Below are 25050 nucleotides of genomic sequence, written 5' to 3'. Positions count from 1 at the left end.
TCTTGTCCTCCAGAGAGCCCAGCTTGGAGACTGTGTCTCTTCCCTTCCCAAACCTTCAGCTCATCAGCTCCTCATTTGTTTCAGCTGCGTGGAAGATTGGCCATAGAGGGGGTGGAGTTCCCGACCATACCAGCAGATGGAGCCATAGCTGTCTGGGTTTGCAGCCACCTCAGGGGGATGTAACGTCCCTCCAGGACACAGCCTCTCGTGACATCACAGTGTATATAACAAAGTATTGAGAAACTTATGTTATTGACCAAATACTTATTTTCCACCATAATTTGCAAATAAATTCATAAAAAATCCTACAATGTGATTTTCTGGATTTTTTTTCTCATTTTGTCTGTCATAGTTGACGTGTACCTATGATGAAAATTACAGGCCTCTCTCATCTTTTTAAGTGGGAGAAATTGCACAATTGGTGGCTGACTAAATACTTTTTTTCCCCACTGTAACTAACCGCTGTAGTATTGTGTAGTTTATAATACTACGTCCTAAAGGATGCTTTGTTTTGCTGTTTTTAAGTTGTTGTTGATGTTTTTCTGCTCCTTGACAACACTAATAACTCCATGTGAACTGATTCAGATTCAACAGTCACTAGTCATACCTTAAAAACATGTACACACTCAAATAGACATTTAATGAAGTCCACTTATAACAGGGGTTCCCAAACTTTTTTATTTATATTAACATCATATTTTGTAGCTTAAAAGGTTCGTAAATATTGAGCCACATTTGTAGGTAGAAAACACAAACTGCTCTGTTCATTACAACCACATCTAGCGGCTACCAGAGGTTACTGAAGTAACCCCGGTTCTATGAATCAAGCGAGTTTCTCGCACGACCCCATTTTCAAATCAGGCGACCTCACATGGGGTCACGACCCCTAGTTTAGGAAACACTGACTTACAACCATGTGACCTCCAGGTTGAGTTTGATGGTTCCCAGGTCGTTGACGTCTACAGCCACCACCTGAGGCATGGCGGTGAACAGATCCTTGGTCTCACAGATCACACTACCCACCAGGATGTGAGTGGCCAGGCCCTTCAGCTCCGTCACCTGATTGGACCACAGACAGGAAGTTAGAGCTGATTGGACCAGAGACAGGAAGTTAGAGGTCAGATCACACTGCCCACCAGGATGTGTGGCTAGACCCTCCAGCTCTGTCACCTGATTGGACCAAAGACAGAATGTTGGGACCAGGGGTCAAAGGTAATTTGGCTTCAGAACCTTTGGAGGACTGTGGTTTGCCCTCAGAAATGGTTTGACAGGGGCAGAATTCAAAACGGAATACATTGCAGACTCATGCCAGATCTCAGAATGCCTGGATAGGTATTTAACATTTCAGCAAACCAACCGCATCATATGATATAGCAATGTCATGTGTACCTTGATGTTGATGAGGTCTGTGATGAGGGGCATGAAAACCATCTCCTCTCCGTCCCAACTCTGTCTGGAGTTCACCTCTATCTTCCCCTTCAGCTTCCAGCGCTGACGCCCATACCGCATAAAGATCTGACGGAGGGATGGAGGGAGGGAGAGAGGGATGGAGGGAGAGAAACAGAGAGAGATGGAAGGAGGGTGGAGAGAGAGAAAGGAAGAGAGAGGAGGTGAGAGAAAGAGAGAGGGGGTAAGAGAAAGGGAGAGGGTGAGAGAAAGAGAGAGGGGGTAAGAGAAAGAGAGGGGGAGAGAGAAGAGAGAGGTGGTGAGAGAAGAGAGAGGGGGAGAGAAGAGAGAGGGGGTGAGAGAAAGAGAGAGGGGGGAGAGAGAAAGAGAGAGAGGGGTAAGAGAAAGAGAGAGGGGTAAGAGAAAGGGAGAGGGTGAGAGAAAGAGAGAGAGGGTAAGAGAAAGAGAGAGGGAGAGAGAAAGAGAGGGGGGGAGAGAGAGAGAGAGGGGGTGAGAGAAAGAGAGAGGGTAAGAAAGAGAGAGGGGAGAGAGAAAGAGAGGGGTAAGAGAAAGAGAGAGGGGTAAGAGAAAGAGAGAGGGGGTAAGAGAAAGAGAGAGGGGGTAAGAGAAAGAGAGAGGGGTGAGAGAAAGAGAGAGGGGTAAGAGAAAGAGAGAGGGGGAGAGAGAAAGAGAGAGGTGGTGAGAGAAAGAGAGAGGGGGAGAGAGAAAGAGAGAGGGGGAGAGAGAAAGAGAGAGGGGGTAAGAGAAAGAGAGAGGGGTGAGAGAAAGAGAGAGGGGGTGAGAGAAAGAGAGAGGGGGTAAGAGAAAGAGAGAGGGGGTGAGAGAAAGAGAGAGGGGGTAAGAGAACGAGAGAGAGGTGAGAGAAAGAGAGAGGGGGTGAGAGAAAGAGAGAGTAAGAGAAAGAGAGAGGGGTGAGAGAAAGAGAGAGAGGGTAAGAGAAAGAGAGAGGGGTGGGAGAAAGAGAGAGGGGGTGAGAGAAAGAGAGAGGGGGTAAGAGAAAGAGAGAGGGGGTGAGAGAAAGAGAGAGGGGGAGAGAGAAAGAGAGAGGGGGTGAGAGAAAGAGAGAGGGGGAGAGAGAAAGAGAGAGAGAGAAAGAGAAAGACAGCAGTTAGAGATAGATGCTGAGCCAAGGAGACAGAAGTTAAGAACCATGAAACAGTCGTTTTGATCAATTCAGAAGTGCCGTTTTGGAGCCAGTCCGCAGATTGGGAAATATATAGTTGTCTACTTGTGATGTAGAGAGGGCCTCATTCATTTAACTCACCTCATACTGGTCTCCTGGACAGAGACGAGCAAAGCCAGCAAGACCTGAAGTGAGAGAGGGATGGAGAGAGAGAGGGATGGAGAGAGAGAGAGAGAGAGAGAGAGAGAGAGAGAGAGAGAGAGAGAGAGAGAGAGAGAGAGAGAGAGAGAGAGAGAGAGAGAGATGGAAAGAGAGAGAGAGGGATGGATAGAGAGAGAGAGATGGATAGAGAGAAAGAGGGATGGATGGAGAGAGAGAGGGATGGAGAGAGAGAGGGATGGAGAGAGAGAGAGAGAGAGAGAGAATGGGGAGAGAGAGAGAGAGAGAGAGAGAGAGGGAGAGAGAAACAGAGATTGAGAGACAGAGAGACAGTGAGACAGCGAAAGAGAGAGAGAGATGGAGATAATTGTTGTGTAAAATCATTGCTCGTTTGTCTCCAGTCTTCCCTATGAGATACCTCTACTCTAACGGCTGTTCCACTGGCCTCCGTCTTACCTTTCATTTTGATATGGAACTCCCCCAACATGTTCTCCAGCTCCCCCTCTAACGTGCTCATATCCTGAGGAGGAAAGGAGAAGGATCAGCACAAAAACAAAAAACAACTGGAGACAAACCAAACTCATTCATCAAACTCTGACATCAGGCACCAGAACTGTGTTAGATCTCAGTGGGTGATCGTATGGTGACGGTGAATGGACTGATGATTACACAGTATATTTGTGTATGTGCATGCATGCGTGCATGTATCTATACCTCTGTGTACTCCTTGTATCTGCGGTTGACCTCTGACATGCTCTCTCTGGTGGCCTTGGTGGAGGGAGAGGCAGAGAAGGCCTGCTTCATCTTACTGGCTCCCTCCCTCAGCCTGTGCTGGATACAGAACGCCTCATACAGCTCATCCACCTACAGGGGACACAGAGGGTTACAGTTCAAATCTATCCACCGCAGCAGAGAGAGGGTTACACACTTAGACATGTAGAAAGTACAGAAAGCAGTGGGTTATAGACTTAAAATATACACAGCAAAGAAAGGGTTACAGATTTATAACCTATATTAAAGTATGCACACGCAAACACACATAGTCGGCACATTCTGCACTGATCGTGCAATAACAGTCTTGGAAGCTTGTGAAACAAGCTTCTAATCCATCCTCCCTCTTACATAAAGATACTAAATATTCAGCATGCAGATGAATTATCATTCTAGAGCGCTGTGGTGGCTACATGAGGGACTGAGTCTGCCTCCGGGGAAGGCTGATTACCATGTCTGACAGAATGATGAGCAACCCAGCGTCTCAGACCCTTGATCACATTTAGATTACAGCACAGCACACTGACCGACATCCCCCTTCATATTAACTATGCTAAGCCCATGGACTGAGGAGAGAAAAAAGGGACGGCTGGTAGTCCTCCAGGTTACAGACAGCTGGTAGTCCTCTAGGTTACAGACAGCTGGTAGTCCCATCCACCAAACTAGCAGGTGTGAAACAGGAAAGAGACTCAGGAGGTATGCTAATTTGGTATAGAGCAGACCTAACCCACTCTATTAAATTAGTAAAAACAGGAAAAAATTTCATCTGGCTAGAAATTAATAAGGAAATGATCTCAACAGAGTGCTACCTCCTGTGTGCTACCTATATCCCCCCAATAGAATCCCCATACTTTAACGATGACAGCTTCTCCATCCTAGAGGGGGAGATCAACCATTTCCAGGGACATGTACTAGTCTGTGGCGACCTAAATGCCAGAACTGGACAAGAACCTGACAATCTCAGCACACAGGGGGACAAACACCTACCTGGAGGTGACAGTATTCCCTTAGACACAACTATAACAAAACAACCAACAAAAACGGTTCACAGCTCCTGTAGCTCTGTCGCACGTTGGGTCTGTACATAGTCAATGGTCAGCTTCGAGGAGACTCCTATGGTAGGTACACCTACAGCTCATCCCTTGGCAGTAGTACTGTAGATTACTTTATCACTGACCTCAACCCAGAGTCTCTCAGAGCGTTCACAGTCAGCCCACTAACACCCCTATCAGATCACAGAAAAATCACAGTCTACTTGAACAGAGCCATACTCAATCATGAGGCATTAAAACCAAAGGAACTGCACAATATTAAGAAATGCTATAGATGGAAGGAAAGTAGTGTAGAAACCTACTAAAAAACTATTAGGCAACAACAAATTCAGTCCCTTTTAGAAAACTTACTGGACAAAACATTTCACTGTAATAGTAAAGGTGTACACTTGGCAGTAGAAAGCCTAAACAGTATATTTTACCTTTCAGCTTCCCTATCAAATCTAAAAATGTTAGCAGACAACCTAAGAAAATTCAAAACAATGACAAATAGTTTGATGAAGAATGCAAAAACCTAAGAAAGAAATTGAGAACCTATCCAACCAAAAACATAGACACCCAGAAAACCTGAGTCTAAGCCTTCACTATGGTAAATCACTAAAACAATACAGAAATGCACTATAGAAAAAGAAGGAACAGCACATCAGAAATCAGCTCAATGTAATTGAAGAATACATTGAATCTAACCACTTCCGTGAAAATTGGAACACACTAAACAAACAACAATATGACTTATCTATCCAAAATGGAGATTCTCCAATCTTTCTGGCTCTATAACAAGGACCAAATAATGATGATCCACACTTCTTTGAATATATATATATATAATCAATTATCGACCTTGCAAGCAATTCAAGACTCTATTATTATGGTGGGAGATTATAATACAGTTTTAAATAGCTCAATGGACTGTAAAGGAAATCACACTACAAACAATCACCCTCATGCTCTTAAGGAAATCGTGAATGTCATGGATACATTAGAACTAGTAGATATATGGAGGCTTAAATATCCTGATCTAGTGAGATATACATGGCAGAGACTCAATCAAGCTAGTCATCTTGACTTCTTTCTTATGTCATTCTCGTTGGCACCAAAAGTTTAAAAAGTGTTGATAGGGGACAGAAGGCGGACAACCAAATTATGATAAATGTACTATATTACGTATTGGATCACTAAAAAATAAAATTTTTACATTACCTTGTAGATTACCAATAAAATGGTCTGATGGTGATGTGGATATACTCGGAATACATATCCCATATGAAATAAATGATCTCACTCCAATACATTTTAATGAAAGTTGCAAAAATAGATAAGATCTTGCTACCATGGAAAGGTAAATACCTGTCAATTTGTGGAAAAATCACCCTGATTAACTCTTTAGTATTATCCCAGTTTACCTATTTGCTTATGGTCTTGCCTACACCTAGCGAACAGTTTTTTAATTATATGAGAAAAAAGACTCCATTTTATTTGGGCGGCTAAGCCAGACAAAATTAAACGGGCCTATTAATATAATGAATATGAATTCGGAAGACAGAAATTATTAAATATTAAAGCATTAGACCTATCACTAAAAGCTTCAGTCATATAAAAATTATACTTAAATCCGAACTGGTTCTCTAGCAAACTAGTAAGATTGTCTCACCCAATGTTCAAGAAGGGACTTTTTCCCTTTATTCAGATTACAACCCCTCACTTTCAGGTATTTGAAAAGGAAATCATCTCCCAAATATCACTATTTCTAAAACAAGCCATAGAAAGTTGGTTGCAATTTCAATTTAATCCTCCAGAAATGACAGAACAAATATTGCAACAAATATTGTGGTTAAACTCAAATGTACTAATTGATTTTTAAAAAATGTTATTTTTTGAGAAAAAAAAAAAAAAAAAGTATAATCTTCGTAAATGATATTATCGGTAGGAATGGTGGAGTTACAGTGGGGGAAAAAAGTATTTAGTCAGCCACCAATTGTGCAAGTTCTCCCACTTAACAAGATGAGAGAGGCCTGTAATTTTCATCATAGGTACACGTCAACTATGACAGACAAAATTAGGAAAAAAAATCCAGAAAATCACATTGTAGGATTTTTTATTAATTGATTTGCAAATTATGGTGGAAAATAAGTATTTGGTCAATAACAAAAGTTTCTCAATACTTTGTTATATACCCTTTGTTGGCAATGACACAGGTCAAACGTTTTCTGTAAGTCTTCACAAGGTTTTCACACACTGTTGCTGGTATTTTGGCCCATTCCTCCATGCAGATCTCCTCTAGAGCAGTGATGTTTTGGGGCTGTCGCTGGGCAACACAGACTTTCAACTCCCTCCAAAGATTTTCTATGGGGTTGAGATCTGGAGACTGGCTAGGCCACTCCAGGACCTTGGAAATGCTTCTTACGAAGCCACTCCTTCGTTGCCCGGGCGGTGTGTTTGGGATCATTGTCATGCTGAAAGACCCAGCCACGTTTCATCTTCAATGCCCTTGCTGATGGAAGGAGGTTTTCACTCAAAATCTCACGATACATGGCCCCATTCATTCTTTCCTTTACACGGATCAGTCGTCAGTCAGAACAAATAGCGAAAACATATACATGATCAATTACAAATCTTAGAATCAGCTATTAAAGACTAACAGAACCCACTGGATTCTCCAATTACATTGAATGAACTACAGGACAAAATACAAACCCTCCAACCCAAAAAGGCCTGTGGTGTTGATGGTATCCTAAATTAAATGATAAAATATACAGACCACAAATTTCAATTGGCTATAAACTCTTAAACATCATCCTTAGCTCTGGCATCTTCCCCAATATTTGCTACCAAGGACTGATCAACCCAATCCACAAAAGTGGAGACAAATTTGTCCCAATTAACTACCGTGGGATAAATGAGTCAACAGCAACCTTGGGAAATTCCTCTGCATTATCATTAACAGCAGACTTGTACATTTCTTCAGTGAAAACAATGTACTGAGCAAATGTCAAATTGGCTTTTTACTAAATTAACGTACGACAGACGACGTATTCACCCTGCACACCCTAATTGACAAACAAACAAACAAAATCAAAGGCAAAATCAAAGGCAAAGTCTTTTCATGCTTTGTTGAATTCAAAAAAGTGTTTGACTCAATTTGGCATGAGGGTCTGCTATACAAATTGATGGAAAGCGGTGTTGGGGGAAAAACATACAACATAAAATCCATGTACACAAACAACAAGTGTGCAGTAAATATTGGCTAAAAATACACACATTTCTTTCCACAGGGCCATGGGGTGAGACAGGGATGCAGCTTGATCCCCACCCTCTTCAACATATACAGTGGGGAGAACAAGTTAAACTTCAACTGTGAGAGACGGAATCTAAAACAAAAATCCAGAAAATCATATTGTATGATTTTTAAGTAATTAATTTGCATTTTATTGCATGACATAAGTATTTGATACATCAGAAAAGCAGAACTTAATATTTGGTACAGAAACCTTTGTTTGCAATTACCGAGATCATACGTTTCCTGTAGGTCTTGACCAGGTTTGCACACACTGCAGCAGGGATTTTGGCCCACTCCTCCATACAGACCTTCTCCAGATCCTTCAGGTTTCGGGGCTGTTCGCTGGGCAATACAGACTTTCAGCTCTCTCCAAAGATATTCTATTGGGTTCAGGTCTGGAGACTGGCTAGGCCACTCCAGGACCTTGAGATGCTTCTTACGGAGCCACTCCTTAGTTGCCCTGGCTGTGTGTTTCGGGTCGTTGTCATGCTGGAAGACCCAGCCATGACCCATCTTCAATGCTCTTACTGAGGGAAGGAGGTTGTTGGCCAAGATCTCGCGATACATGGCCCCATCCATCCTCCCCTCAATACGGTGGAGTCGTCCTGTCCCCTTTGCAGAAAAGCATCCCCAAAGAATGATGTTTCCACCTCCATGCTTCACGGTTGGGATGGTGTTCTTGGGGTTGTACTCATCCTTCTTCTTCCTCCAAACACGGAATTTAGACCAAAAAGCTCTATTTTTGTCTCATCAGACCACATGACCTTCTCCCATTCCTCCTCTGGATCATCCAGATGGTCATTGGCAAACTTCAGACGGGCCTGGACATGCGCTGGCTTGAGCAGGGGGACCTTGTGTGCGCTGCAGGATTTTAATCCATGAAGGCGTAGTGTGTTACTAATGGTTTTCTTTGAGACTGTGGTCCCAGCTCTCTTCAGGTCATTGACCAGGTCCTGCCGTGTAGTTCTGGGCTGATCCCTCACCTTCCTCATGATCATTGATGCCCCACGAGGTGAGATCTTGCATGGAGCCCCAGACCGAGGGTGATTGACCGTCATCTTGAACTTCTTCCATTTTCTAATAATTGCGGCAACAGTTGTTGCCTTCTCACCAAGCTGCTTGCCTATTGCCTGTAGCCCATCCCAGCCTTGTGCAGATCTACAATTTTATCCCTGATGTCCTTAGACAGCTCTCTGGTCTTGGCCATTGTGGAGAGGTTGGAGTCTGTTTGATTGAGTGTGTGGACAGGTGTCTTTTATACAGGTAACGAGTTCAAACAGGTGCAGTTAATACAGGTAATGAGTGGAGAACAGGAGGGCTTCTTAAAGAAAAACTAACAGGTCTGTGAGAGCAGGAATTCTTACTGGTTGGTAGGTGATCAAATACTTATGTCATGCAATAAAATGCAAATTAATTACTTAAAAATCATACAATGTGATTTTCTGGATAAAAATTACAGACCTCTACATGCTTTGTAAGTAGAAAAACTTGCAAAATCGGCAGTGTATCAAATACTTGTTCTCCCCACTGTATATCAACACATTGCGAGGGCAGTAGAACAGTCTGCAGCACCCGGCCTCACCCTACTAGAATCTGAAGTCAAATGGCTTCTGTTTGCTGATGATCTGGTGCTTCTGTCCTCAACCAAGGAGGCCCTACAACAGCACCTAGATCTTCTGCACAGATTCCGTCAGACCTAGGTCCTGACAGTAAATCTCTGTAAGACAAAAATTATGTTGTTCCTAAAAAGGTACGGTTGCCAGGACCACAAATACAAATTCCATCTAGACACCGTTGCCCAAGAGCACACAAAAAACTATACCTAACTCGGCCTAAACATCAGCACCACAGGTAACTTCCACAAAGCTGTGAACGATCTGAGAGACAAGGCAAGAAGGGCCTCCTACGCCATCAAAAGGAACATAACATTTGACATCCCAATTAGGATCTGGCAAAAAATACTTGAATCAGTTATAGAACCCAGTGCCCTTTAAGATTGTGAGGTCTGGGGTCCGCTCACCAACCAAGAATTCACAAAATGGGACAAACACCAAATTAAGACTCTGCACTCAGAATTCTGCAAAAACATCCTCCACGTACAACGTAAAACACCAAATAATGTATGCAGAGCAGAATTAGGCCAATACCCTCTAATTATCGAAATCCAGAAAAGAGCTGTTAAATTTTACAACCACCTAAAAGGAAGCGATTCCCAAACCACCTATAACAAAGCCATCACCTATAGAGAGATTAACCTAGAGAAGGAGTCCCCTAAGCAAGCTGGTCCTGGGGCTCTGTTCACTAATCAAATCAAATCACATTTTATTTATCACATGCGCCGAATACAAAAGGTATAGATCTTACAATGAAATGCTTACTTACAAGCCCTTAACCAACCATGCAGTTTTAAGAAAAATAAGTGATCAGTAAAAAATATAAATAAAATAATTAAATAGCAGCAGCAAAATAACAGTAGTGAGGCTATATACAGGGATTACCGGTACAGAGTCAATGTGCGGGATCACAGGTTAGTTGAGGTAATTGAAGTAATATGTACAGTACCAGTCAAAAGTTTGGACAGACCTACTCATTCAAGGGTTTTTCTTTATTTTGACTATTTTCTACATTGTAGAATAATAGTGAAGACATCAAAACTATGAAATAACACATATGGAATCATGTAAAAAAAAAAAAAAAGAAATGTAGAGACCAAACATTTTTAAACAAATCTAAATATATTTTATATTTGAGATTCTTCAAATAGCCACCCTTGATGACAGCTTTGCAACCACTTGGCATTCTCTCAACCAGCTTCACCTGGAATGCTTTTCCAACAGTCTTGAAGGAGTTCCCACATATGCTGAGCACTTGTTGGCTACTTTTCCTTCACTCTGCCGTCCGACTCATCCCAAACCATCTCAGTTGGGTTGACGTCGGGTGATTGTGGAGGCCAGGTCATCTGATGCAGCACTCCATCACTCTCCTTCTTGGTAAAAAGCCCTTACACATCCTGGAGGTCAGTTGGGTCATTGTCCTGTTGAAAAACAAATGATAGTCTCACTAAGCCCAAACCAGATGGGATGGTGTATCGCTGCAGGATGCTGTGGTAGCCATGCTGGTTAATTGTGCCTTGAATTGTAAATAAATCACAGACAGTGTCACCAGCAAAGCACCCCCACACCATAACACCTCCTCCTCCATGCTTTACGGTGGGAACTACACATGCAGAGATCATCCGTTCACCCACACCACTTCTCACAAAGACACGGCGGTTGGAATCAAAAATCTCAAATTTGGACTCATCAGACCAAAGGACAAATTTCCACCGGTCTAATGTCCATTGCTCGTGTTTCTTGGCCCAAGCAGGTCTCTTCTTCTTATTGGTGTCCTTTAGTAGTGGTTTCTTTGCAGCAATTCGACCATGAAGGCATGATTCACACAGTCCCCTCTGAACAGTTGATGTTGAGATGTGTCGGTGACTTTTATTTGGCCTGCAATTTCTGAGACTGGTAACTAATGAACTTATCCTCTGCAGCAGAGGTAACTCTGGGTCTTCCATTCCTGTGGCGTTTCTCATGAGAGCTAGTTTCATTTTACATTTACATTTTAGTCATTTAGCAGACGCTCTTATCCAGAGCGACTTACAGTTAGTGAGTACATACATTTTCATACTGCCCCCCCGTGGGAAACGAACCCACAACCCTGGCGTTGCAAGCGCCATGCTCTACCAACTGAGCTACAGGGGACCTGTAGCGCCTGATGGTTTTTGCGACTGCACTTGAAGAAACTTTCAAAGTTCTTGATATTTTCCATATTGACTGTCTTAAAGTAATGATGGACTGTTGTTTCTCTTTGCTTATTTGAGCTGTTCTTGCCATAATATGGACATGGTCTTTTACCAAATAGGGCTATCTTCTGTATACCCCCCCTACCTTGTCACAACACAACTGAGTGTCTCAAACGCATTCCACAAATTAACTTTTAAGAAGGCATACCTGTTAATTGAAATGCATTCCAGGTGACTACCTCATGAAGCTGGTTGAGAGAATGCCAAGTGGTTGCAAATATGTCATCAAGGGTGGCTATTTGAAGAATCTGATTTGTTTAACACTTTTTTGGTTACTACATGACTCCATATGTGTTATTTCATACTTTTGATGTCTTCACTATTATTCCACAATGTAAAAAATAGTAAAAATAAAGAAAAACCCTTGAATCAGTAGGTGTGTCCAAAAGTTTGACTGGTAGTGTACAGTCATGGTCAAAAGTTTTGAGAATGACACAAGTATTGGTCTTCACAAAGTTACTATGGTATACTGAAGTATAATTACAAGCATTCCATGTGTCCAAGGCTTTTATTGACAATTACATTAAGTTTATGCAAAGAGTGAATATTTAACTTCTGGGCCACATCCTGACTGATGGCAGCCCATTCTTGCATAATCAATGCTTGGAGTTTGTGGGTTTTTGTTTGTCCTTACGCATTACCCTCTGTAGTGCCTTGCGGTCGGAGGCCGAGCAGTTGCCATACCAGGCAGTGATGCAACCAGTCAGGATCCTCTCAATGGTGAAGCTGTAGAACTTCTTGAGGATATGAGGACACATGCCAAATCTTTTCAGTCTCCTGAGGGGGAATTGGCTTTGTCGTGCCATCTTCACAACTGTCTTGGTGTGTTTGGACCATGATAGTTTGTTGGTGATGTGGACACCAAGGAACTTGAAGCGGTCAACCTGCTCCACTACAGCCCCATCGATGAGAATGGGGGCGTGCTCGGTCCTCCTTTTCCTGTAGTCCACAATCAGCTCCTTTGTCTTGATTACGTTGAGGTTGTTATCCTGGCCCCACACGGCCAGGTCTCTGACCTCTTGCCTATAGGCTGTCTCATCATTGTCGGTGATCAGGCCTACCCCTGTTGTGTCGTCGGCAAACTTAATGATGGTGTTGGAGTCGTGCCTGGTCATGCAGTCATGGGTGAACAGGGAGTACAGGAGGGGACTGAGCACGCACCTCTGAGGGGCCCCCGTGTTGAGGATCAGCGTGGCAGATGTGTTGATACCTACCCTTACCATCTGGGGGCGGCCCGTCAGGAAGTCCAGGATCCGGCTGCAGAGGGAGGTGTTTAGTCCCAGGGTCCTTAGCTTAATGATGAGCTATGAGGGCACTATGGTGTTGAACGCTGAGCTGTAGTCAATGAATAGCATTCTCACAAAGGTGTTCCTTTTGTCCATGTGGGGAAGGGCAGTGTGGAGTGCAATAGACATTGCATCATCTGTGGATCTGTTGGGGCGGTATGCAAATTGGAGTGGGTCTAGGGTTTCTGGGATAATGGTGTTGATGTGAGCCATGACCAGCCTTTTAAAGCACTTCATGGCTACTGATGTGAGTGCTACAGGTCTGTAGTCATTTAGGCAGGTTACCTTAGTGTTCTTGGGCACAGAGACTATGGTGGTCTGCTTGAAACATGTTGGTATTACAGACTCAAATCAGGGACAGGTTGAAAATGTCAGTGAAGACACTTGCCAGTTGGTTAGCGCATGCTACGAGTACACGTCCTGGTAATCCGTCCGGCCCTGCGGCCTTGTGAATGTTGACCTGTTTAAAGGTCTTACTCACATCGGCTACGGAGAGCATGATCACACAGTTGTCCAGAACAGCTAATGCTCTCATGCATGCTTCAGTGTTGCTTGCCTCGAAGCGAGCATAGAAGTAATTTAGCTCGTCTGGAAGGCTTGTGTCACTGGGCAGCGTGGCAGTGCTTCCCTTTGTAGTCTGTAATAGTTTGCAAGCCCTGCCACATCCGACGAGCGGCGGAGCCGGTGTAGTACGATTCAATCTTAGTAATGTATTGATGCTTTGCCTGTTTGATGGTTCGTCGGAGGGCATAGTGGGATTTCTTATAAGCGTCCGGGTTAGAGTCCCACTCCTTAAAAGCGGCAGCTCTACCCTTTAGCTCAGTGCAGATGTTGCCTGTAATCCATGGTTTCTGGATGGGGTATGTACGTATGGTCACTGTGGGGACAACGTCATTGATGCACTTATTGATGAAGCCAGTGACTTATCTGGTGTACTCCTCAATGCCATCGGAAGAATCCCGGAACATATTCCAGTCTGTGCTAGCAAAACAGTCCTGTAGCTTAGCATCAGCGTCATCTGACCACTTCTTTATTGACCGAGTCACTTGTGCTTCCTGCTTGTAAGCGTCGCGGGTCTGGAAGGTCTTTATGGAGAAGCTGGGGGGCCACGGTCAGCCTCACATCCTGGTACCAGCCTCTGTCTAACGGGCAGGTGGAGAGGACTAACCAGGAGCTGGGGAGGTTCCATAGGAGTCACTGCCAGGACCGGCAGGGGGAGTGGGCCCGGTTCCTTCCCTGAGCGGAATACGCCCAGAACTCACTTCGTCACTCCTCCACCAGGCTGACTCCCTTCCAGTGCGTCCTGGGATATCAGCCGGCCCTGGCTCCGTGGACTCAGAGCCAGACCGAGGCCCCTGCAGTTGACGAGTGGTTCCGACGCGCAGAGGAGATGTGGAACGCCGCCCACTTGAGGCTCCAGCGCGCCATCCACCATCAGAAGGTTCAGATGGACCGCCACTGCAGTGAGGCTCCCGTGTTCCATCCTGTTGATCGTGTCTGGCTCTCCACCAGGAACCTCCTGCTCCGCCTGCCCTGCCGGAAGCTGAGCCCCCGGTTTGTGGGGCCCTTCAAGGTCCTACGGAGGGTCAATGAGGTAACATATAGATTACAGCTCCCTAATAATTACCGGATCTCACCCTCTTTTCATTTGTCCCTCCTCAGGCTGGTGGTTCCTTGTCCCCTGGCTGAAGCCGTCCCCCACGACACCCCTCCGCCTCCCCTGGACATCGAGGGTAGCCCCGCCTATGCCGTCAGAAGCCTCCTAGACTCCCGACATCGTGGCAGTCGGCTCCAGTACCTGGTGGACTGGGATGGGTACGGTCCAGAGGAGCGGTGTTGGGTTCCGGTGGACGACATTCTAGATCCCAACATCATCCGAGATTTCCACCTTCGCTGTCCGTCCCCCTGTCCGCCGTCGTCCTGCAGCTGGAGCTGCGCGTCGGGGGGGTACTATTCCTTTGAAACTTGTGAGTAACGTTTACTGTTTTTGATTATTTCACTTTTGTTTATTATCTATTTCACTTGCTTTGGCAATGTAAACATGTTTCCCATGCCACGAAAGCCCATTGAATTGAAAGGGGAAACAGAGGTGAAGAGACAGAGGATGACAGACAGAGTGGAGCAGTGTAAACGGTGCCTGCAGTGTTAGTGTGCCGTCCCATTCACGTGGGGTCACCCTGTGGAATACCCCCGTGGTGGGGGAGCTGCAGACAGCGTTTAGCGATCGTTGGCCAGCTGACTGACTTCAGTCTGTTCCGCCAGCACTTTCTAATACCCACACACCTAGCAGAAAGCTGGAGAGAAATATACTGTGGTGGCCCAGCATTAATCCACGTGAGAGGAAGGGAGAGAGACCGAATAGAGGGAGAGCGTAAATATGTGCAAGCTAACTCACTCTCCATCCCTCCCTGTGCCTGACAGTGAGATTATGTGACTCCCCTACTGTACTGAGACCATACTCTACTGTAACTGTCTGGCAGGCATAAACAAACACCTGGAGCGGGCCAAATCAAAAGGAAATATTCAGGCGTCGCCGTGAAGCTCAGTGAAATATTGATGCATTGCAGGCTAAGGTTCTCATTAGGGGAAACGGAGGGGAAATGGGCCAATCGCATCCCAACGCCTTGACCATCATAGCAGCCACAGCATGTAGTGGAAGGAGGATGATAAACTATATTAATTTAGTAGGACAATGTCAAGGGTTGATGTGATAATGTGCAGTGGATCTGTCATGTTTGGATACTAAGAGAGAAACCCCACCCTGTCCCAGCAACCCTCATAGCATCATCCAACCGACCCCACCACAACAGCCATGTACCCCAAGGTCTCCCTCACCCCCACACCAGCCTCACTCCCCACCCCGCCCCTACCTGTCTGTGGTATGTGGTGGGCTGTTTATTTGGGTGCAGCTGAACTGTACAGCTCGTAAACATACACCTCAACTACAACTATTATTCTCCTCTCTCTGGAAAGAGCTGAATCAGAGAGGGGAGAAAGAGCTGAGTCAGAGAGAGGAGAAAGAGCTGAGTCAGAGAGGGGAGAAAGAGCTGAGTCAGAGAGAGGAGAAAGAGCTGAGTCAGAGGGGAGAAAGAGCTGAGTCAGAGAGGGGAGAAAGAGCTGAGTCAGAGAGGGGAGAAAGAGCTGAGTCAGAGAGGGGAGAAAGAGCTGAGTCAGAGAGGGGAGAAAGAGCTGAGTCAGAGCCAATGAGGGATTTGAAGATGACTCTCTGACATTGTCTCTGACATTGTGTACCACATGGGGATGTGTGAGACTTCCTCCTCAGCCTTCAGCGTCCCGCTTGCGTCGCCTCATTAGCTAGCTGTTGAGGTGGTAAGATCGAATAAGACGCTTGCTGGAGGATGGTCACGTGTGTTTGTGAGGCACAGGTCCCAAGTTCGCGCCATGTATGGGCCGAATCGGGAGGAAGTGGTACTCGCTAAGCAAGCAGCGTGACGTCGTTCACAAGTGCTTGTTCTGATATTTCTTTTCAAAACTAATTTACACGTTTTGGTTATTGTATTGCTAAATATTACTGCACTGTTGGAGCTAGAAATACCTGCGATAACATCTGCAAATCTGTGTTTGATTTAATCTAATTTCTCTTGAAGCTTGTGATGAATTCCATCAAAGATTAGAATGAATTCTAACAATGAAGTCTCCGTGTCAATTAACTCTCTATAACTATGTCAAATAACTTTAAAAGATTGTACAGGCGGAGAGCGCAGGAACCAGACCCTCTGTGCCAACTTTTCCCTATAGGATTCAGGTCACCAAGTGGTATCTGAGGAATGGGGACTTGGGGGAGTGGGCAGAGACAGACAGCCGCTGTCTGTCAGTCATTGACACCTGCTGGTGTCAGTCAGTCTAAGGTGGGATGCCTGTACTGCTGATAGATGTTGCAGGGGAGAAACCATGACACTGCATTATTACAATACCATTAGACTGCACTATTCATTCTCCTGACCTAGACCAGACAGAGGAAGGCTAACATAGTCTCAATCAAAAAGTATTGGCAGTTCACACTTCTATTAATTATTTTTGGTTTGATTGATTCTCTTTTATCTGTGGTAATATCACTTTAAGGAAGTTCTTTAAGTGTTCTTAAAGTGACAAAGTTTAAAGAGTTCATAGTGGCAAAAGCCTCTCTAGAGATTGTGATAACGTATCACCATATTTCAGGGCCCGAGGCCGTAGCCCTAAGTGTCACCCTCCTCCACCCACCCATCGCCCCAGGAAATGAAGGACAGGGTGACTGGCTAGGCTATTCAAAATGGAGACTGTAGCGAAAACACTGTGTTGGGCAGATGGGCTGTTGGGCTAAATAAGGAAACAACACATTCTGTGGGCTCCAGTGCTCACACCCTGAGAGAGGGACACGCACGCACGAACACACACACGTAAACACACACACACACACACACACACTGTGCGACAGCAGCTGAGGCAGGCTGGCAGGCATGCACACACACACACACACACACACACACACACACACAGCTGGCAATAGAGGGGGAAGCTTTATGTCTTTAATCTTCTGTGGCTTTTGTCCTCTTAGGTTTAAAGAGGAACTCACAAAAGTGGATTTAACCCACAAACAAACAAACAAACAACAAACATTATCAGGAAAGAGAGGACCCAGAGGATATGTCTTTAGCCAACCAACACCCGAACATCATCAGGAAAGAGAGGACCAAAAGGATGTCTTTAGCCAACCAACATCCAAACATCATCAGGAAAGAGAGCACCAAAAGGATATGTCTTTAGCCAACCAACATCCAAACATCATCAGGAAAGAGAGGACCAAAAGGATATGTCTTTAGCCAGAAAACATCCAAACCAAAATATAATTCTAAAGGAAATCCTCTTACGTTATGTTCATCATCTGGGCTAGTGTGGATTTCCCCTTCCCCTCAAGATTACACCAGGGACTAGCAGGGCAGAGATTATACTACACATACTAAGGCCTGCAGCCCAGGCACACCAAACACATGTAGTACTCCCTGAGGGGAGGGGAGGGCCGATCAAAGAACAGGCGGATAGGCCCGGATCCCAAACAAACACACAGACAACTTGAGGGACTGATCTACTGATGGTCAGTATCAGAGGGAACAGAATTTCACCTAGATAATGTATAATAATATCTATAAACGCTTCATAAACTGTATGTATGTGTTAATGTCCAACTGCATCCTATGAACATTGGCATAACCTTCACACACAGTAGCATGACATTTGCTCATGAATAATTTCTTATTAAAAGGCCTTAAAAGTTACATTTAATTTAAAGTGGGACCCTCTATGCAAATAGCATGTGTGTCTGTGGGAAACCGTTTGTTAATGAATAAGCCAGCACCAAGGGAAGGAGGGTCTGTGTCAGGCCAGGCTGTCTGAGGTAGCTAGGTACCATGTGACCCAGGCCTCTGTCTGTGGAGGAGGGGACAGGGGGACAGAGACACCACGACATCACCTGACTAGTGATGTGGAACCACCGGCAAGGCCGTCCTCACACACACACACACACACTGAAAGGGAATAGGAGGTGCCTGGTAGTCCCAGCTTTCTAGCCTTCAATATTTAGCCCTTATTGTTCTAATGAGGGCTGGGCAGTACCGGTGAGCACAGACACACACACACATCTAAGCAAGGCAACATCACAGAGCTGATTCATACCACCTGCTCCCCAATTACACTTCTCATCTGCAGACAGGGCAGGCATCACTTTGGACTGCCTGATGTGTTGAAGAAAGGACACAGGGATGGTTGTGCGTCATTCACAGCTTATAATCTCTGACAGGCGATGGTTTAGTACCTCCTGGCAGCTGGCACCCTGAGGGGTGGCCATTCTGTCTCCAACTGGGTTGGTCTTAGTGCAAGCGCAATGACACAGACACACACACATGCTGTGACACACACATGCACTCATATGCTGTGACACACACGCACAAACACACACACACACGGACAGTGACATCCACACACACACACACACACACACACAGTGACACACACACACTTCAAATGAACTCTATTTATCCATGTGTAGTCCTCTTTTCAGGCTCTATTCATTTATTTTCTTCAGAAGAACAAGATAAAGAGGTGACTGTCCCCTCCCTTTCTTCCCCTCACCCCCCCCCTGTTGCAATCACCACTTCCTGTTTGGCCCTGCGCTACTTCCTGTGTGTGTGTGTGTGTGTGTGTGTGTGTGTGTATACTGCGGTGTGTCGCAAAGCTCTCTGTATCACAGTTACCGCTGAGAGATAGTCCTGCACCGTTAGGCTGACACACAAGGGCTCTTGTCACATGTGTTAGGAGTGTGTTGACAACTTGACAGACTGATAATGAGCAGCATGCTGTTAGAAAACATTAAAGGGAAAATCCACTAAAAAACAATATTTTGGTATTTTTTTCATTAGTCCACTGTTGATACAGTCTCACAATGTTTTACAGGTCAGCAGTCAAGTTTAAGATATTGGACTTTCAGGAAGCAAAGTGTTCACCGGCCACATCATCATCATCATCATCATCATCATCATCATCATGATGAAGCAAAAACCTGACTGCTGAAATGCAAAACATTTTGGGACTATATCAACAGTGGACAAATGACAAAAATACCAAAAGATAGTTTTGGAGTGGATTTTCCCTTTAAAAGTCTATAGAGTTTGAGGACAATTAACGCTTGGAGCGACAAGGCACCACAAATGTGGGTTTAATTTGAACTCCTCGTCTCCCTGTGATCTAATGAGATCAATCAGTCTGTGGATGTATATTTAATGATGAGGTAGGCTGTGGATGTAATGATAAGGTAGACTGTGGATGTAATGATGAGGTAGACTGTGGATGTAATGATAAGGTAGACTGTGGATGTAATGATAAGGTAGACTGTGCATGTAGGTTTAATGATGAGGTAGGCTGTGGATGTAATGATAAGGTAGACTGTGGATGTAATGATGAGGTAGACTGTGGATGTAGATTTAATGATAAGGTAGGCTGTGGATGTAGATTTAATGATAAGGTAGACTGTGGATGAAATGATAAGGTAGACTGTGGATGTAGGTTTAATTCCCTGATATCATCAGTGATTCATAGGGCAGTCAGTCAGTCTGGGGATTCTCCTGGCTGAGTTCTTTACTCAGATAAATCTCATTAGTTAGCTATCTGCTGACGGCTGGGCTGGCTTTGTGTTGGGGTGTGTGTGTTTGTGTGTGTGTGTGTGTGTGTGTGTGTGTGGGTGGGGGGTGGGCTTTGTGTGTGTGTGTGTGTGTCAGTAGTCCGCCACCCAGAGCTAGGCATCAGCTGGCTGCCTACTTTAGAACACTCATGCTCCCAGCATGCATTGTCCCTTGTCCATTTAATAATACCATGTGGTCGACTTTCAAAAAATACAACAAAGTAGTCTTACCACATTGGTCAAAACTGTATATGAGAAATCTTTATGTGTTGTTCTTATTCAGAAACCCCCCAGTGTTCATTCATCACTAGCAATGACAATGTGCCCATTATCATCCCCAACTCTCCCTGTGTCAGTATGTAGTGCTGCCACCACCCCCACCCAGACTAGAAACAGGACCAGTCGATTCATCTCTTTCCCCCGAGGCCCCTAGACTCTCCACAAGGTGCCAAAACAGAACAGACAACACACATGAACACACCACTACAGCTCTCTCTCTCCCTCCCTCCATCCCATCTTCTCCCTCTACTAGCTGTGAGGGATAACATAACAAATAGGAAACGGTAGCGCTCAGTGCTAACAATGCTAGCTGTGAGGGATAACATATGTGGGAAACTATAGCGCTCAATGCGTGCTAACAAATGCTAGGTGTAACAATGCTAGCAACAATGCTAGCAACAATGATAGGTGTAACAATGCTAGCAACAATGCTAGCAACAATGCTAGGTGTAACAATGCTAGGTGTAACAATGCTAGCAACAATGCTAGGTGTAACAATGCTAGCAACAATGCTAGGTGTAACAATGCTAGCAACAATGCTAGCGACAATGCTAGGTGTAACAATGCTAGGTGTAAGGGACAACAAAACAGAGCAGTAAATGGTAGCGCTCAAATCTAATGATTCACACAGGCAGCACACCTCTGTTGAAAGGCCTCAGAAACATTTCATAATCTGAAGTAATGAAAGGAGAGATACCTTTGGCTTTTTCAAAGGTTGTAAGTACACAGAGTTCAAAAACCTGTTGGTGAGTGTGTAGATAGAGGAGTGTGTGTAAAAAGATTCAACGTCACACTATAATTGGCTCTTCAGAAACCTTAAATCAAATCAATTTTTATTGGTCACATACACGTGTTTAGCAGATGTTATTGCGGGTGTAGCGAAATGCTTGTGTTTCTAGCTCCGACAGTGCAGTAATATCTAACAAAGCCGACGTCTCTGTTTCCATGGTTACCTTTGGCACAGGAGCTGTTTTAGGTTTGTGTGTTGTGTTGTGATTGACCGGTGTTCGTTCTGCTATGTTCCACTGCAGGTTGGACACACAACATGGCTACTGGAGAGGAACCATAAAAAAATAAGGCGGTACATGATAGGGATCCCACCCAATCTGGCAACAATAGGGAAACAGCAGGGGAGAATTCCACCCAATCTGTCAACTGCAGAAGGGAGTACAGCCGGTGGGACTCAGAGGTGCAGGTCGATTAATATTAAAAGGAAGTGTGTGTGTGTGTGTGTGTGTGTGTGTGTGTGTGTGTGTGTGTGTGTGTGTGTGTGTGAGCGAGCGTGCGTGCATGCTCAAGGCCTTTGCTCTCAGCAAATACATTTGAGACCTCAGAGGTCAAAAGGTCAAACCTGAGTAGGTAACATTAAGGGCGGTGTCCACAACACACTTTAACAACACTGACAATCTATCTACAACACTGGTTGATGGTTGGAGAGTATGGTTCAGCTTTCATGGAAGGGTCCATAGCAACACTCAAGAGCTGCTGTTGCTAGTGCGTGGGGAGGCTGGCTGAGCTGTCACGGCGTTGACTATACCCAGTCTGCTGGCGTGTGGGGGTGGCACAGGGGGCACAAAGAGAGGAGGAGGAGGAGGAGGAGGAGGAGTAGTGGACGGGAGAAGACAACGTTTTAACCCTCTCTAAAGCACTTCATGCTCTCTTAAGGTTCTCAGATGAAAGGTTTTCACTCAGTATGAAGCCTCACAGATCAGGCTACAGCAGAATCTATCCAAGGCAGTGCAGTAACACAGTATGCTCTGCTATTATGTAAATACCTTGCTCATATGAAACTCCAACCGCCTCATGTACCTCTCGATGGTTTTGATTTGCTGCAGACAGAAATAGAACAACCTAGAGTTACAACGTGTTGGTGACAAGAGAAGATACTGTCAGTAAATCCTGCATCTACGCATCTAAACCGTGACAGCAGCTAAAACAGAGGGTAACATGATCAAACAGGTCACACTTTCAGCTGAGAGAAGACTCGTTTATGGTAATCTAATCTCCTCTGACTTTTCCTGGCAGGGAAGTTATTTAAATGTAAACACACACAAACACACAAACACACACACACAAGCATGCACACACACACAAACACTCACAAACAAACACTTACACACACACACCCACAAACACTCACACACACACACCAACACACTTCAAAGATCCATCCCATCCCCACTCAGACAGAAAGGTTAGGCAGTCTGTTTAGGCAGTATGTTTAGGCAGTCTGTTTAGGCAGTCTGTTTAGGCAGGCCCTACCCTCCACTCACTCACCTTGTCAAGGTCATACAGGACTCCCTTGGGGGGAAAAACAAACACACACACACACAGTCATTAGTTACTGCACAGCATATGAAAGCACAGCTCACGTCTACGCCATTAAATGCAAAGCAGATTGCGGTTGTCTGACATCAAAAGGAACATGATTTCTATTAAAACAGCCTCCTCTCATGGACAAGCTGTCTTTGGTTAGAGGAGCTGAAATGTGTTTGCTCTCTGACTAGCGTAGTAGCTACCAGCTTCAGAACCCAGATGAGAGGCATCTTATGTGAAATGTCACGGTGAAGAAACAACACCATTATCATTAACAACATTATCATCAGACTAATTAGCATGAGGAGATATGAGGTTGGCTACACTAGCGATGCTAATCAACCCAGTCCTCTGGGACTACCGTTTCTCATATTGGATCCCCAAACTAGCACACCTGATTCATGGTCCTCTGTAGCTCAGCTGGTAGAGCACGGCGCTTGTAACGCCAAGGTAGTGGGTTCGATCCCCGGGACCACCCATACACAAACAAAAATGTATGCACGCATGACTGTAAGTCGCTTTGGATAAAAGCGTCTGCTAAATGGCATATTATTATTATTATTATTATTATTCAAATCATCAAGGGCTTGATGAATAGTAGACTTGTTCAATCAGATGTGCTAGTGTTGGGATAGATCCAACATGTGAAACGACAGGTTGGTCCCTGAGGACTGGGTTGAGAACCACCACACTACATAGAAGTGTATAGGCCAAGGTTCCCCAACTGGCGGCCCGCGGGTGATTTTATTTGGCCCCCAAGTTCTGAGCCCCCCAGTTCTGAGCCCCCCAATAAAAGTTGTTTTATTTGTATTTCTTTTTTCATTGTTGGACATAAAAGACTGTAAAAAAAACCAGCAAATCAGCTCCAAGTTATTTACATTTTGGAAATCTGTTCCAAAGTATTCCCATGCATAACAGATGTGATATAAGCAAGGTTTGAAATGATTATGTTTTATTAAAATATTATATCTGTCTGGGCTTTATGTGGTCAATTTGCAGTCTAAAAAATTACTTGTAATTACGTTCCGGCCCCCGGACCATCTTCTCAAGAAAAAAAACAGCCCATGGCTGAATCTAGTTGATGACCCCTGGTATAGGGCGCAGGGTCTCTAGTTGATGACCCCTGGTATAGGGCGCAGGGTCTCTAGTTGATGATCCCTGGTATAGGGCGCAGGGTCTCTAGTTGATGATCCCTGGTATAGGGCGCAGGGTCTCTAGTTGATGATCCCTGGTATAGGGCGCAGGGTCTCTAGTTGATGATCCCCTGGTATAGGGCGCAGGGTCTCTAGTTGATGACCCCTGGTATAGGGCGCAGGGTCTCTAGTTGATGACCCCTGGTATAGGGCGCAGGGTCTCTAGTTGATGACACTGGTATAGGGCGCAGGGTCTCTAGTTGATGATCCCTGGTATAGGGCGCAGGGTCTCTAGTTGATGACCCCTGGTATAGGGCGCAGGGTCTCTAGTTGATGACCCCTGGTATAGGGCATAGGGTCTCTAGTTGATGACCCCTGGTATAGGGCGCAGGGTCTCTAGTTGATGACCCCTGGTATAGGGCATAGGGTGTCTAGTTGATGACCCCTGGTATAGGGCGCAGGGTCTCTAGTTGATGACCCCTGGTATAGGGCGCAGGGTCTAGAGCTTAGGGTCTATGGTGTATTTAGGATTGCACAGTTAGTGTTAGTGTTGTTGATGACATCCTGTCTCACATCCTGTCTCACCAGTCTGGAGTTCCTCTTCATGTCCTTCATCAAAGAGGTGAGTTTGTCCAGCCCTGTCTGGTGCACCTCCAGATACTCACTGACGGAGAGAGAGGGAGAGAGGGAAGGTGGGGGGGATGGAGGGGGTGAGAGAGGGGGAGAGAGGGTAGGTGGATGGATGGATGGTGGAGGGGGGAGAGAGGGAAAGAGGCGGGTGGAGAGAGGGAGATAGAGGGGAGGGAGAGAGGGGGAGGGGGAAGGAGAGAGAGAGAGGTGACAAGAGGGAAAGAAAATGGAAAGGGAGAGGGGAAGAGAGGGAGAGAGATGAAAGGGAGGGAGGGAGGGAGGGAGGGAGGGAGGGAGGGAGGGAGGGGAATAGGAGGAGGGAGAGAATAGGAGGAGGGAGAGGAGAGGAGGAGGGAGGGAGGGGCCACAACTTACTATACAGCTTTCAATCGAGACATGTCACGAACGTTATCATATGGGCCATCTGTGTGTGTGTGTGTGTGTGCGTGTGTGTATGTGTGTGCCCAAGGGATGGAAACTATGAGAGGTGAGGCAGCATGTTTGAGTGATGAAAGGGAAAGAGAATGTGTGTGTATTAGCAACAGCTTCTACCCCCAAGCCATAAGACTGCTGAGTATTTGCATTGACGTCCCCCCTTT

General features: G+C 45.3%; 1 protein-coding gene across 3 annotated transcripts in view; it reads right to left on the bottom strand.

Annotated features, from left to right (window-relative positions):
• The window catches only part of LOC121572289 (rho family-interacting cell polarization regulator 2), a 95038-nt gene that overhangs the window by 19638 nt on the left and 50350 nt on the right, over positions 1–25050 (bottom strand). For 2 of the 3 annotated variants that reach the window (XM_041884310.2, XM_041884312.2), the window contains exons 4-11: positions 24407–24485; positions 22650–22673; positions 22148–22201; positions 3404–3553; positions 3146–3209; positions 2672–2715; positions 1390–1515; positions 911–1059 (exon numbers count right to left, since the gene is read on the bottom strand). In XM_041884310.2, coding sequence (XP_041740244.2) covers positions 911–1059; positions 1390–1515; positions 2672–2715; positions 3146–3209; positions 3404–3553; positions 22148–22201; positions 22650–22673; positions 24407–24485 — 690 coding nt within the window. Of the gene's footprint in view, positions 1–910; positions 1060–1389; positions 1516–2671; positions 2716–3145; positions 3210–3403; positions 3554–22147; positions 22202–22649; positions 22674–24394; positions 24486–25050 lie in introns of all 3 variants that reach the window. The other variant, XM_041884311.2, reaches the window with a different exon arrangement.

The sequence above is a fragment of the Coregonus clupeaformis genome, chromosome 29, assembly GCF_020615455.1.
Source record: "Coregonus clupeaformis isolate EN_2021a chromosome 29, ASM2061545v1, whole genome shotgun sequence".
NCBI lineage: Eukaryota > Metazoa > Chordata > Actinopteri > Salmoniformes > Salmonidae > Coregonus > Coregonus clupeaformis.
The sequence above is the reverse complement of the archived record's forward strand: the minus strand, read 5'-3'. Positions and strand labels throughout refer to the sequence as shown.